Source organism: Hemibagrus wyckioides, linkage group LG10, assembly GCF_019097595.1.
Source record: "Hemibagrus wyckioides isolate EC202008001 linkage group LG10, SWU_Hwy_1.0, whole genome shotgun sequence".
Taxonomy (NCBI): Eukaryota; Metazoa; Chordata; class Actinopteri; order Siluriformes; family Bagridae; genus Hemibagrus; species Hemibagrus wyckioides.
In genome coordinates, this window is record NC_080719.1 from 17,541,803 (window position 1) to 17,557,803 (window position 16,001).

The window sequence follows — 16,001 nt, forward strand, 5'->3', positions numbered from 1 at the left end:
AATAAACCAGAAACTCACTCAGTGTTTTAATTCCAGAGCACCCCCCCCCCAAAAAAAATAGAGCTTGGTCAATCTTTTGACTTTACTTTTTACTTTACTGGCAAGATGAAGAACCAAAGCTTTCATATGCAAACCAGGAAATTCCTTCCAAAACCCATTTCTCAAGTAGGTGATGGATGTAGCTTTTACGTAAGCAGCAGTTGCCCATTTTAACTGTTAAACATACCACAGGTTTACTAGGCTGAAAAAATCATGGAAATGAAGGAAGAGGAAGCTTACTTTGGTCGAATGCCAGAATAACTCAAATACCTTTTGTATACCTTTTCTCAGTAGCCTAAGGATGTGTAATACCATAACACCTTTTCTAATAATGTACAACTCAAACGTTTTAACAAAAGATTGTCCTACGACACACACTTTTGCTCTGGTTTTCAACATAGGCAAACAAGTCTAAACGAAAACAGGAAAAGATCACGCAAGGGCATGGGTGGGGGCTGTAATCATGGCTTCCATTAGTTACCAGATGTCTTTATCACAATGTAGAAGAGAAAATGAACCTCTGTGAATACAGTCAGAGCAACCACTAGCTAGCAAAGAGGTGGGATGGGAAAAAAGAACAACTCTTCCTGATCCGACAGCACTGCATGCCACGAGACTGGCACTGTGTGGATCTACTCAAGCCTATAATCACACCCCGAGCAGCAGGACGGCAATCCTGTCCAGAAGCCTGCAGCTCTGCTGTGTACTTTTTGTGTTCTTAAGCAAAGAGACGGAGGGAGAAGTGTAGCAAGAGAAGCAGAATGACAGAGGTGAGTCCCTTGCCTCGCACGTTGACCTGGAGATGACTAACGTAACTCCTTTTATTGCCTGATTACATGTTTCCATGAGAAATAGACCTCTGTGTTAAACCATTTTATGGACATAGATGACATTCATATAATGGATATTAACCTCAGGATATTTACTGTTCTGTGAATAAACTGCAGGTTAATGCATTTCTGTTTAACTTTTCAACCAAATAATGATTACCTTTTTTCACCAGAAAAAGCTCATATGTCTATCCCATGTTTATACATTAACAAAGACATCAAGAACTAAGAATTAAGTATTTTTGTGAGAATTTGAGGTCGTCAAGTAGAGAAGCAGGAAGTGTGCTTTCAGGATGTGTGTTTCCTCCGTTTCCTTTGTTTAAAACAAAAGGCTGTACACTAACAGTAACATTTTCATCCAGGGATGTTTTCAATCCTCAACAATTTACACATGCAAAAGTTTGCACACCCAGAAACACAGTGTGTTTGGTTTCGCAGATGTTCATTATGACCTGAAACCGGAAAGGTCAAATAACATAACCTGAAGTGAAAATCCTAGCAGTTTTAAAGTTTGCATCTCTTTTACAAGTATTTTCCGTCTTCACCTCATATGCACAACCTTTACTTCTTCCTCTCCTTCATATCCAAAAGCTCAGGTGGGAACAGAAAACACGGAAAAACACTGGCGTCTTTTTTAAAGGCTAATCTTTAAATACATTTTCATTTGATTTTACCTTTTGTGTTGGATTGTTGTCTTATTGTTTTGTGGCAGTTTGCATCCTCATAAGAGTTAATTTTTGTAGATAATCAGTCGTAACCTTTTCACATAGAAATTGTAGTGGGTGCAAACAATTGTACACAACCGTACAGTATATACACCGATCAGCCATAACATTAAAACCACCTGCCATATATAGTGTAGGTTCCCCTTGTGCCACGAGGCATGGACTCCATAAGACCTCTGAAGGGGTGCTGTGGTATCTGGCACTAAGACCTTAGCAGCACATCCTTTAAGTCCTGTAAGTTGTGAGTTTGGTCCTCTGTGGATCGGATTTATTAGTCCAGCACATGCCACAGATGCTCAATTGAACTGAGATCTGGGGAACTGGGAGGCCAAATCTACACCCTGAACTCTTTGTAATGTTCCTCAAACCATTCCTGGTTTATGTGTAGTCAGGTGATTCAAGTCAGTGTAACATCCACATAGCTGTCAGGTCCCAAGATTTCTCAGCAGAACATTGCCCAGATCACTCACCTTCTTCCCATAGTGCATCCTTGTGCCAATGTATACTGACCCATCTGCCCACATGATGGAAAAGAAAACCTGAATCATCAGACCAGGCCATCTTCTTTAATTGCTCCATTTTTGGTGCTCATGTGCCCACTGTAGGCACTAACAGCGTACAGGGTTCATCATAGAGATGTTGACTTGTCTGCAGCTACTCAGCTCCATAAACAGCAATCTGAGATGCACTGAGTGTTCTGAAACCTTTCCATCATAGCCAGCATTACCTTTTTCAGCAGTTTGTGCTGTAGTAGCTCTTCTGTGGGATCAAACTAAACAGACTAGCCTTCATTTCACCTGACCCTGTCATCGGTTCACTGGATGTCCTTCCGTGGAGCATATTTGGTAGGTTCTAACCTGCTGTTTTGGAGACGTTCTGATCCAGTCATCTAGACGTCACAATTTGTCCCTTGTTAAAGTCACTCTTGCCTATTTTTCCTGCTTCCAATATGTCAACTGAATTGACTGTTTGCTTCCTGTCTAATGTATCCCACCTATTTACAGGTGACAATCAGTAAACTGTTAGCAAACTTGCGTATGTAAGATTTCTTGCACATTAGACACACATGTGAAAGCCGTACATCATTCTTTCTGTTCAGTTCTGTACACTGCTTTCAGCTTAGAGATTAAGGTGTTAGATTTCTAATCAGAAGGTCGTGAGTTTGGATGCCAGGTCCACTGTTGGGCCCTTGACCAAGGTCCTTAACCGTCAGTTGTATTAAATGAGATAAAAATAAACAGTAAGTAAGTAATTTAAAGAAAGTGATGTATTTATTTAACTTAGAAATCTCTCTTGTAGAATACAGACAGCTTGGCGTGTGCCGAGTCAGAGCTGGCACAGTGCGAGGCCGAAGTTGGCACATTGCTCCAAATCATATCTGAGCTTAATATGAAGATGGGTGCTCTGAAAATCCCACGGTAAGGACGCACACACTCCTGTGTCTGTGAGAAAATATTTACATTGTGTACAAACCTAAAACTTAGCAGGATTTTTTTTTCTAGGGATCGAAGGGACTATGAGACCCAGATTCAAGCCTGTAAGCCAGTTTCAGGGCTGACGTCCAGTCCCCTGGCACCACAGAGCAGCCCAGTGGCTCATACAGGAACAGCATCTGTGAAGTCAGTCACCAAGCAAAACTCAGAGGAAGATGAAGGCAAGTTATATTTCTGCAACATCACACCATCAGTCACACCAAACTGGGTGCTACTGGAGTCATTTCATATGCTGTTATGTAGATTTGTCTCCTGATAGAGAGTTTTTCTTTTTTTTCTATTAAACAGTTCAGATGTTTCTACGTTCAGTGAAAAGAGTGAATACAGATATCTACACGGTTGAATTCTCCATCAGATAACAGAATTCTGGCAGTTGTTCCAGCTGTAATTCATCTCACCGGTTTATCATTGATTCACAAAGTTTTCTGTAGCAGATGTCTTATTTAGCATTATTGGAAGGAGTCTCAAGTGTTATTCCTTTTAGACATAAAGCTATTCTTTTCATTGATATCTTCAGGATGATGGACTTGATGACATGACAGGTTGAATTTTTTATTCTCATTACAAAAGATATATAATAAGATCTTAAAAGTCATTTCAGGTCTCAGTCACTGAACATTCAATAGTTTTGACAAGGAATAAATTTATATTAAAACTATAATGAAATAAAAAATGATGCTAATGCTCTTTACTATATGGTGTACAGTTATGAAAAGGAAATGGTTTAAAATCACATTCTCCAGTGTGTACAAGATGAGGATTGGTTCCCCTTTTGAGTCTGGTTCCTCTCAGGGTTTCCTTATACTATTTCAGGGAGTTTTTCCTCACCACCATCACCACTGGCTTGTTCTTTAGAGATAAATGTAAATAAAAATGATTAACTTTATTATTCTTTCCCTCTATCATTCATAACTTTATTATTTAATTGAATTAAATTTAAGTGAAATAAAAGTGAAAGAGGCAGAAACAACAGAAAAATATATTTTATTTATTTATTTATTTATTTTTTTAAATAGAAATTTTCCATTCCATATATTCCATAATCTTCATATTGCATTTATCATGTTTGGCCACAGGGTGCAGTGCAGAGCTATGGACAAAGCTCCAGCAGGTTTTGTCCACTCTAGAGTCATCTGCCGTCAGAGGGAGAAAGCTGGTCGCTCCTCATGTTCACCATGATGAAAAAGGCCAGGAGGAGGAGCACATTTCTGCAGCACGTAATACCTGGGTTCAGGCCACACAAGTAAGGTTCTACCATTCCACATTCTCATGAGGTACACCAAACCCCGGTTTAAGAGATGGTTCACAACAGCAATGCTGTCATCTCTAATAACATGTCCCTAAATTGCTTTTTGTGCATAAGATCACCATCATTTATGTAAATGCTCCATTAAACTGCTGTCTCAGGTATTAGAAGAAATGGAGAGGGAGCTTGGAATCACGTACCCATCTGCATTACCCACTAAAGAGCGTCAAAAGTATCAAAAAGAGGTTCTGTCACTGGATAAACTCAACCGGAAACTGAGCAGCAGCCTGCAGAAATATCAAGCAGAACAGAAGAAAATGGAAGGAGCCATCATGGAGATGGAGGAGGAGAAGAAAAGACTTCAAGAGAAGGTTATGCACCATGTTATAATCAATCAAGCCAAAAAATGCATTTGCTTTTTCCCTCATAACCCAAATATAGTGAACTAGCCAGGACTTGTTTTGTGTGCAACATTTAATTGATTAGTTTTGCACTGGAACTACAAAATCTGTCTTGTTGAGCAATTTCACAAATGTCTAACAGCCTCTAAAATGCACCTTTTGGCAATAGTTGGACGAGCTGAAAAACAAATGGCTGTTTACAGCTAGTTGTTCCCCTCCCAGAAGCCCATCCTTGTCCTTTAGTAGGACCCCGAGCCCCTGTTGGGCATCTTCTCCGATCCCTGCATCTCCTCTTTTCTCGCGTAGAATGCCCATCTCACCCCCTAGCTCTCCGTCCAGGCCGCCAAGACCCAGTTCTGGCAGCTCAGTTCTGGAAACTGAGACGGAGCGTCTCCAGAGGTGAGGCATGTACTTGGCATTTTCCAACACAAACCATTCCAAGTTTTTTTTTCATGTAATTGCAGAAATTGTAATACTAATGTATAAAACTTCTGTTGCATACAAATCCAGCATCTTCTGCAATTATATATATATTTATATATGGTTTGGAGTGAAGGTCCTTGGAGAGACTAAAAGCAAGAAACGAGCGTCTAACAGCAGCTCTAGAGAGAAGGAAGAGCGAGTCAGAGCAGATCAGCATGGCTCTGAGCCGCCACGAGGCAGACTGCTCAGCTCTGCACATGGCCCTCACATACTGGTGAGTGTGTCGACTGCTTCACTCACTAAAAAAATGGTGTTTTGATGTGAGATTACTCACTAATACTGCTTGGCTTTAGCAAAACAATGTTTTATTTGTGTCTGTATCTGAGAGTAACAAACATATTTTTGACTGACAGTGAAGAATGTGAAGAGGCTTGCAGCGAGCTTTTGACCCTGTATGAAGCCAGGAAACGAGAGTATGCTGCGTTAGCAGGTAACCTTACACACAATATGTGTCATGTGTCTCATGCACATTCACACACACACACACACAAACTGTTTTTCTCTCTTTCTCTCAGATAGAAAACAATTTTTTTAAAGAATACAGCAATGCAAGGATTTATTTTGTAAAAAGAGATGTGAATCTGTGAATCTGTGAACGTCACCTAATGTTACATTTTTATCCCATGTTTGAGAGAGGTAGCAAGAAACGCTAGCTAAATATGTGAAATCTTGTCTTCAAAATGTCTTATACTTCCAGTCAAGTATTTGGAATCTGCTGTGATGTTCATCAGCTGTTCATCACTAACAGAAAGTGTTGTTTTGTTGCTGATTTTTGGTCTGTACCATTTTACATGATGTTACACAAACCTACAAATGTGTGCAGAACACAGACATATTTTTAAATACTACTTCTACTACTACTACTAATAATAATAATCCTCGGTGTATGTCTTACATTGCCTTATAATGTTCCAGAGAACAATAACTAATTCCTTAAACACACACCAAAAATCCTGATTAAATACGTACTAGATTTTTAGTTTTTAGACTTCTTAAATATTCTTTTATGATTCATAATAATTATAACAGTGTAATAATATAATAATATAATAATATAATATTTATGATAATATTCTACAATTATTATTTGATTCTTAATCAATATAATTATTAATATATAATAATAATTATTTTTATAATAACAATAATCTATATGAATTTGTATTTGTTTTAAAAAATCTTTCTTTCTTTCTTTCTTTCTTTCTTTCTTTCTTTCTTTCTTTCTCTCTTTCGCACACACACACACACACACACACACTGGTAATCCACTCTGCCTCACTCTCACTTTCTTCCTTTCTTCCTAATTCCTCTTTCTAATCTCACTCCGATTTCTCATTACAGAGCCGTTTACCCAAGAACACACTGGCAGTATGAATGCTGCTAATGAGGAGTCATCCTGTACAGCACTGACCACCCAGAACAGGTCACAAAGAGCCTTTCATTCTTAATTACTCACTTATATGCAGTACGATTGCATATGCAGTCAGGAAAATTTCTGAATCTTTCAACTCTAAACTCCTAAACTCTAAAGCACTTATTCCTTTCCTGCGTTCTGTCTTCAGTCTGAAATGAAATGAAATTTTCTACTTCTTAGTTTGTCTGTAGAGGAGTATGAAGAAAAGACTAGAGTCATTCAGCAGAGGATCAGCCGTCTGAAGCAGGACAGGTCAGCAGTGTGTATTCCTCAGGAAACCAGGACAGGAGAAGGGAAGCTCAGCCCTGATACAGGAACGCTGGCTGGTGCGAGGAGGCTAAGCTTTCTGTCCTCAAACAACCCCAAAGAAGAGAAAGCAGCGTTACTGCATGAGCTAGTCAATGTCAGGGTGAGCTAACCTCATAACGTGTACTGTAAATGAAATTTGGCTCAGATCCCAAGAAAAGAACCCCAAAATAAGGGTACGTTTCGTCAGACCTGTGCACCATCTTTTGATTCTCACACTTTCTCTTATTTTAATGCCATTTTATTTAGACAAACCCATTCAAATGACTTGCCTGATTTTAGCTGATGTTTCTCTTGTATAGTTTTTCATTTAGCATTTAGGAACATTTGTATACATGATCATACAAATTTTTCACTCAGCACTCATGTGAAAGGAATTCAGTGCATAAGATCAGATACAGATCAAGTGCTTCAGTTAATGTAAGATGTGATCTTGTCTTTTAGTTAAACATGATGCACTTTATGTGGCTAGGACAGCTTACTCTTTAGTCCTTAGCTCTGTGTTGTTTATGTAGCACCAGGGTCCTGGAGAAATGTTTCATTTCACTGTGTACCGCATCAGCTATATATGGTTGAAATGGCAATAAAATCTTCTTGACTTGACTAATTAGATTGCTCATGCTAGCTGGCAAGTGAGCACTGTCTCTGTAAACTGTATGCTCTCTTGTGAACCCATTCCTGATGTGTATTTGTACACATGGACAGACAGATCAAGCTAGCTGGTTAATTCTAGCTGGCTAACTAGCTTAAAACACAAGCTCTTTTTGACAAAAAGGGTTTCTCGGTTGTGATGTCTCAGCTAAAACTCAATCGGAGTTTGCTTTCTGCATGGGCGTTGTGTAGCTCTGAGCCTGTTTTGAGCTATTTTAAGTTGTTGAGCTACTGGAGTAATATTAGCTATCTAGCTAGTTAAAAGGCTTTATGCAAATCAACATCCACAAGCCCGGTCACTTTCAGTGTGTATTTGCATGACCTGGTATGCGTCCTCTGTGTAATTTGTTTTGTAATCCGATTTGTGTTTTCCAGACTTTTCTCGATTGTAAACGTTGGCTGCTATGGTTTTTGTGATTGTTCTTTCTAAGCATGGACGTATTCATGATGTTAGACGTGTGTCCAGAAACCTCCTCAAAATCAGACAAGAGACCTAGACTTGCTATTACTTTTTTTCATTTTCACCATCGACAACTTACACAGCAGCAAAATATACCTGAGCTTAACACTCATATATTATATTTTGTGTTATGTTATGTTAAAGTCATAGAGTCATGTTGTCTTTCTGCTTAATTTGCAGGAGGAGATGTCTGAGCTGCGGGAACTGATCAGGCTGAAGGAGAAGGAGCGACGCTCTCTAGAGTTTTCTCTGGTGGCCCATAGGTGTCATGGCTCAGCTGGGTCTGCCATGGCACAGAGCCTGCGAGAGGAGCTGGAGGACAGGGGGGCAGAACAACAGGTGCTTTTCTTCCCGCCACGTGGCCTAATTAGCATTAGGGCATGACCTGATAGTGTGCAGAACCTGTTCAGACCTGTGCTACCTACTCACTTTTAACAGAATGCTTTTAAGTCTGTGTTGTTGTGATAGCTGCAGTATCAATTCACATACCCTGCTGTAAATGTCATGCTAACCAAACCAGACTGATGACATTATAAGTGTGAGTCACACACAATGATTAAATGCCAGGTTCTTTCCCACCATACAGTAGAAGAATCCCCTTGTAATATGGTTACAATATTTGTGTCTGATATTATTCCAAGCAAACAAAGCCAAGAATGTTGCAGTTGGTCTGCGATGCCAAATGCTTTCGGGCAGTTATACACCTTGAGGGATCATTACAACGTTTCTACAATAAGGACTAATGTGTTAAAGACATGAGTCTCGTATTTCCACAGCTGTGTCATAGAATTCCCAGATGGTGTATTTTATGCACAGCTGATAAACTGAAACTGGACAGTTGAAGACTGGAAAAGGATCGGGAGATTAGTTTCCGAGAAACGAGTGTTACTAAACTCTCCGGTTCCTAGAAATCTTCTGATGTCGTAGCGCATCCACTTCTGAGATTCATTTCTACTCGACATGGTTATAAAGAGTGTTTAATTGAATTACAGTAACTTTATTGTCTGCCCTTACCAGTCTGCCCATTCTCCGCTGACCTTTCTCATGACCGACTGCTGCTCACTGGATGTTTTTGTACCATTCTCTGCATGATTAGTTAATTGCGTGATTGAGTAAGGGTAAAGTGTATATACCGGAGTTGTAGGGAGGGTCAACCTGAGATAGCCAAAGTTGTGATGATTTGGACAATGCTTCAATTTGTGGATTTTCCAGCATTCTGTTTTATTTTTTAGAATCTAAACTATTTTGGACAAAACTGTATTAAAATGCTTTCCTGAGATTTCTTCTCTAAATATGCCATGAATATGGTTTTGACATTGCAGTGTAATGTAAGAAAGATTGTAAGACACAATGCAGAACTGGAAAACTGATCTTGGGTCAATTTGTGAAATTTAACTCTTTTTATCAGAAGCCAAAAAAGCTGCACCTGTTTTGTTGTGTCTTTGTTCCGTACTGAATTTCTTTGTCATGTTGCACTAAACAGTGGTGGTTCATGGCTCATATGACAGAAGACACTTTCATAAGTATTTCTGTTTTTACCTAGGCTACTATAGGAAAATGTTTCATAGAACAATTCCAAAAAAACAAAGATTTGTTTTTCTTCAAACAAATGTTTAAATGTTGATATCAAACCCATTTCTGCTCTTTGACTTATTTATAAGCATCTAAAATTTGAAGGTGTTATCTTCAACCAGTAAAATTCTGTGTAGGTTATCCAACAGAGGGAAAAACACACGTCTCACACTGAAGTCCTGACTCATTTTATATCAGTCTCGCAGCAATAAAATAAAAATTCATTTGTTTATACTGATTGTAAAAGTTGATATTCATTCTGCACAACACCACTGTACTGGTTAACAGGATTAGACTTTCTGTTGCAAATCTTTATAATGAATCTTTGCTTCATGATGATATCAGGCTGGAAGAATGTGCTGGATCTGTGCTTGAGCTTCATCATCATAATACTTCATCATGAAAAGTCCTGGACATACTGATCCTCAGGCAACATTTTAGAGAGAAATTTGTCTGTTATTCATAACCATAGAAAATAATTTAGCGAACAGAAAGGTATATCAAATTGATGTGCTGGTCCCTGCAAGTTAACATGAAGACTGTTTCGTTCAGAGAACAGAGCAGTATCGGGCCATGCTGGAGAGTGGAGAGGTAAATCCTGGGCCAAGGAATCAAGCCATCATGAGAGATCTTCAGGCAGTGCTACAAAGGTGCAAAGGTTTTTGTGACTTGAAAAAACCCTGAATTAACCAATGGAAATGCAGCATACAGTAGTATAAATATCGATGTAATATCACTATAAACATGAAGAGTAAAATTGAACAAATGTTTCTTTCCTGTTTTCTTCTGCAGGGAGCAGACCCTGAAGAGGAGAATGACGTCTTTACGAGAGTTGTTGGACGCAGAGATGTTAGACTGCACCACACAGAGGAGAGTTAACAAGGAGGAAGTCGCCCGCCTCTTGTTCTTTCACAAGTACAGCACCATTATTTATTCAGTAACTTTTTTTTCTTTTTTTTTTTTTTACTGGTGAACTCAAATGGTCTGGGAGTCACTTAAGGATAAGGGCTACTTTTTAGGTTTAAGCTTCAGATTAGAGGACAGAGCATCATGGGTAATGCTTAATGCCTCACAGAAGAGGATGTAATCTGATTAAAGTTTCAGATTTCGAGGAAGCTATATGTTGCTGCAGCCCGAAGTTGTTAAGCTGCAGAATATATGAAAGAGATGAGGTGCTCTAAATATATTTTCATATTTGAACTGAATGTGAAATGAGAATTGTTAATGACAAAAATAAAGAGCTTCTATGTTGCAGATGAATTGTATACTGAAATGTAAGGTGATATTTACAGGTATAATGAGATTAACCTGCAGGTTTGATGAAACCTGTAACCTTTTTAATCATTTGGCAGTAAATAATATGCAGCATAGTTAATGATAACGCCACACTCAACTTTTTTGTTCGATCGTTTACAGATGCAATGCATTTTTATATCAAGCTGATGGCAAATGTGAATAGTGAATAAGCATTGTACTGAAACTCCAAGTGATAAATGTTATGAGTCATGAACTAAACAGTCTGGACTGCTCAATCACTGAAAATTACAACTCAGGATTCAATTTTATTGTGTGGCACTGGAATTTGTGTTGATGTTGAAGGTATTCACAGGAAATTGAAGGTTCTGTATGCTACATTCAGCGAAACAAAGAAACCTGTGAACTCAAAAATGAAATGAAATATATATAAATTATATAATTAAACTGCACCAGGCCACCACCTGGCCTATAAAACTATACATTTATATACAAGACTAACAAGTATACTATGGGAATTATGTATTTTTGTCATTTAAATACAATGCATTTTGACATAATGTTGATTAAAATAAAATCCGTCCCAATGGAGACATGGCCCTAATGCCAGGACCTTTGTTAAATACAATCATTTCTTCCTTTACATTACATTATTTACATTCTAAAAAATAATACATGATGTGTTTGCTTGATATTGTTCATGATGTTCATCATAAATTCTCTTTAAAGCAGCATTTGAACATGATCAGTTGTGTAGTTAATAAGCTTAGCTAAATTTCCCTGTAACTTCTTAAAAAAAGGCAAACTACATTTAGTATAACATGAATCATTCTGATTTCCCATTAACACTATTGCGTTAAAACTTGAAGAGTCTGATTGTGAGCGGTTGAATTAATCCGAGGCTTTCGTTTTCACAGTAAAGCCATGAGCGCATGCAGGAGCGCTCGCAAAAAGCACCACGAGCAGCTGTGGAGGATCGAGAGACAAATGACGGCCATGCAGGAACGTCACGAGTCTCAACTGGCTGAACTGAAGAACACGCTGGAGGCACTGGAGTGGAAGAAGGAGGAGACAGTGCTCTAAAATACATTTTATAAACTAGAATATAACTGTAATAAAGATACTTGAGCAAAACATTTCATGTAACTTAAGTTCAGGGGGCACCTTAGAGCAGGGGAGTTTATGACGTTGTTTAGGTCACGGTGAAAAGTTTCATTTAAGCGTCTGAATGAAAATACGTTGCTAAATTATTTGCAAAGCAATGCCTTAAGTGTCTTTTAAACCTCTCTGTATAAACCACCCTAGAGCTAATGAGTGTCCTTTTTTATTTTTTTACAAACCATTCTGTGTTATTATTCAAAGCATATAAGCTTGTTCATTTAAAGGTGTCTTTGTGGGAACACTGGGATGAACAGATCGCGAGAAAATGGGAGCAGTGTTTACCAAAGGTCATGTATTTTTCTGCATGCAAAAAAACCACGCTCCCTGCAACGATCTGGCCCTTCGCTCCAGTCACACAAAAGATAAAAGACAAAAGAGGCTAAACCTAAAGAGGATCTCAGCTCAGCCATTTGTCTCTTCTTTTTACTGAGTCCACCTTTCTCAAGACTGCACGCACCCAACCCCCAGCCTCGGGGCAGTCGGCCGCAGCTGTGAATGCCAGTCAGAAGGTTGAGGCAAAGGTTGAGTGTCACACCCCCGGGGGTCAAAGGGCGGCCTGTACCGTTGTTGAAGCCTGTGAATGTAAGGGTTATGAGGCCATGCTTAACTGAGACTCTACCCTAAGCTAGAGATAAAGAAGATCAGAGGGATGGATGACCGAGTCTGCTGCATGCGCTGCACTGATCAGCGTAATGATAATGAATTCTGAGCACAGCAGTTATTCTTAAGGGGCTATACGATGATATAATATCGATATCATGATCAATTCTGTCACCGTGCACTTTTCTGTGATGTGATATCTTTTAATATAATAAACCAAAATAATAATAGATATAAACTGATTGTAAGCAGCTGAGTTATTTTTTGCATTTTGGTGGTAAATGTATATTTGTAGACATTATGAAAGATCTTATTAAGATTATTTCAGTTGCTGGCAAACCTGGCAACCCTACTGGGTATTCTAGTCATGTCTTTGAGAATCTCAATATATTTTTATCATATCTTCCTATAGTTATATGTCAATTGTGCGAACTTTATATTTGATCTCATCTCACATGCTGTGAGCGGTATCTGGTGTAAAAAGTAACCATGAAAACATGATACAGGTTAGTTTTTTGTTGTTTTTTTTAAAGTCAAGTGCCAATGTATCTGGTTTTTTCAGCTAAACTAACATGTTTTGTACCACACACTACATACTCTTTAGCTAAGGAATGAGCCTGCCATAAATAGCAAACAAGTGAGTGAAATGAAAAGCAGTGGTGGGAAAACAAGGTGCCATAAAGCGCCAGCATCTGTTGACTGTGAGGACGCTGGTGACGCTCTGATGCCTGGGAAAAATACTCCGTGTCGGAGAACAGTGACAGAGCCTGTCAATCACAGGCTGCAGAATGGATTAATATCCCCCCCTTCTTCTAAAGCATACTTTCTTTCTATGTCACTCACTCACACACACTCAAACACACAGAGGGCACTGACCCACAGGGTGAAGGTCAACTAATTTACTCCAAACATCCGCTTCTCATTTGAATACTTTGTCCCCATGAGTGGTATAAAGAGATCATGGGCTGGCCCTTTCTTTTTTTTCTCACAGGCGTCAATACAGCTTTTTCTCTGCCCCTGTTCTCTTATCTCTCTTTTCCCTCCCTCTATTTTCTTCTGAACTCACACTCTACAATCACCTCGCTGTTCACGATCGCATCGAGGATGAAAATGTTGTTACTTAAATAAAAAGCGGTTTGACCTCAATCAAGCCACCACAAATGCATTGTCATCTTGCAAACACACAAACACACACACGCAGGCAGTTAAACCTACTTGTCAATGCGACAGCCTAAAACACAGCATGAGAAACCCAATCCTCATTTGTGTCCCCAATTAGCCCAAGCTTCAATGCAGGTAACCTCACACAAGCTTTGCTACGTCACTGAGGGAGATCAGCAGGCTGACGGCTTTAAAAGTAAAGGACGGGAGGGGGTCAGGTTTCTGTATTGGAAACAGATTTCTAATCCATTTATCCAATGAGATATCTTCATTGAACCCATTAGAGGTCAACTCAAAAACCTTGTTGACCCGTGAAAGGTCTCACAAAATGTCACAGCTTCTTTGCAGCTTCTTGTCTGCATCCTGCACATGATGTCCGGCCACTGAAAGTATTTTATTGCTTTATAGAAAACAAAGTGTAAGTTGATTGTACTCATTTATTACGGGTAACCTAAAGGATCTATATCTGACTGAAACATACAAATGTATTTCGGATTATTGACTATGCTACAACATTTGTATATTCCTATACTTCATGCACCTGGAAAGCAGCATAGTGTGAAAAATATTCATATGTCTGCATTTAAATTAGTTAGCACTCATTGCCTAATTTAGATAACAACCACTCATGTGTGACTTTCCCTCCAGTTCCCAACAAGTTAAAGGTGATATAGATCGCCTTGCCCTCGTGTTCTGGCGTCTCACTAGCAGATGTTTGGCTTCACTCTGTTGCAGTATGTTGTTTATTTTCTGCTCCTCGTCCATTCTTTTGAGGTCAGAGGCCTCCCAGACTCAAGAGAATGGCTTTTCATGTGTTTGAAAAGAGTGGGGAGGATGATGCATGGGCGGTTGCGGTGCAGGTTGCTTGCGGCAAATTGCTCGTAGCCCCCATGAAATGGTTAAAATTTAAACACGCTGAATGCATTCTTCCACACCTGAAGCAGGAGCGATGTTACTGCTACTGCGCTCTGTTAACTTTTATTGTGTGCTGCTTCCTCTTCAGGGGAAATGTTGACTTGAGGAGAGGAACAACACTTTTTTAAGAATTATACCATTAAATGCATCGTATTATAGAAAATATGTTGTTATGTTTCAGTAGAATAATATTATGAGTGAAGTAAAATTGTATAAATAATACACAATGATATTAGAGGTGTAGTTTCATACAACATGCTGATCACGCTGAGATTTTTGGTGTATTGTACCAAAAGGATCACACAAATACTGTTTTGTGTGTGTGTGTGTGTGTTAAGTCCTTTACCAGTAATGGTCTACTCACTGTGCAAGAATGCAAGAATGCGCAAATCCAAACTTACCAGACTCCAGCAGAGCACAGCTGCATTCCTGCTCTGCAGTTCAAAGACCATGAGCCCAGGAACACACACACACACACACACACACACACACACATAGAAACCAAAAACAAAGAAAATGAAAAGGCCTGAATCTAGAGGCACACAGCTAGGTACCATCTATTTAAATTATCTATCTATATACATCTTATAAATAATAAGATATTTTGGAAAAAACCCTTGCATATATATATATATATATATATATATATATATATAGCCTTATTCCTAGTTATATATATATATACAGCCTTATTCCTAGTTATATATATATATATATATATATATATATATATATATATATATATATATATATATATATATATATATATATATATATATATATATATATATATATAAAGTTAAACAAGGAATAAGGCTTAGAAGTGGCTTAATTAGAATCTCAAGAATCAGATCAGGATCAGAACCAGATCCAGCACTTTGAGCTTTTCTCTTTCCCCCCTCCTCCACACATGCTTAAGTCAAAGAGCTGTAATTCAGATTAACACTACTGACTGAAGGTCCACTGATAACCTTCCTACACACAAAACACACCACACACAGGCAAGATTCTCCCGCACCACACAATGAAGCTCAGCTGTTCAGCAGTTTTAGCTTTTGTATGATGTAATCTGTCATGCCTTTCAGCGTACCTGTGAACGCAGCAGTTAAGGGTGATTAGAAAAGAGATATTCTACACGATTAGCTCAAGAGAAATAAAAGAATGACATAAAAAACAATGAGAAACTGGAAATGGAAAGTGTTGCACTTCACAGGGTTTCAGGACTTATCTGTGTGAGCAAAAAAGAAACACAGAAGAGATCACGAGGAGGAATATGATTATGTTTTTACC

General features: G+C 38.7%; 1 protein-coding gene across 1 annotated transcript; it reads left to right on the plus strand.

Moving 5' to 3' along the window:
* The first annotated feature begins 481 nt into the window (after positions 1 to 481).
* Positions 482 to 12,877, plus strand: ushbp1 (Usher syndrome 1C binding protein 1). Its single transcript, XM_058400983.1, has 14 exons — positions 482 to 809; positions 2,894 to 3,012; positions 3,097 to 3,248; positions 4,164 to 4,330; positions 4,495 to 4,704; positions 4,904 to 5,133; positions 5,291 to 5,431; positions 5,571 to 5,647; positions 6,559 to 6,640; positions 6,812 to 7,040; positions 8,229 to 8,387; positions 10,173 to 10,270; positions 10,413 to 10,535; positions 11,792 to 12,877. Exons 1-14 carry the CDS (start codon positions 801 to 803, stop codon positions 11,955 to 11,957), a joined length of 1,962 nt encoding a protein of 653 aa, XP_058256966.1. The 5' UTR covers positions 482 to 800; the 3' UTR covers positions 11,958 to 12,877.
* The last annotated feature ends 3,124 nt before the right edge of the window (positions 12,878 to 16,001 follow it).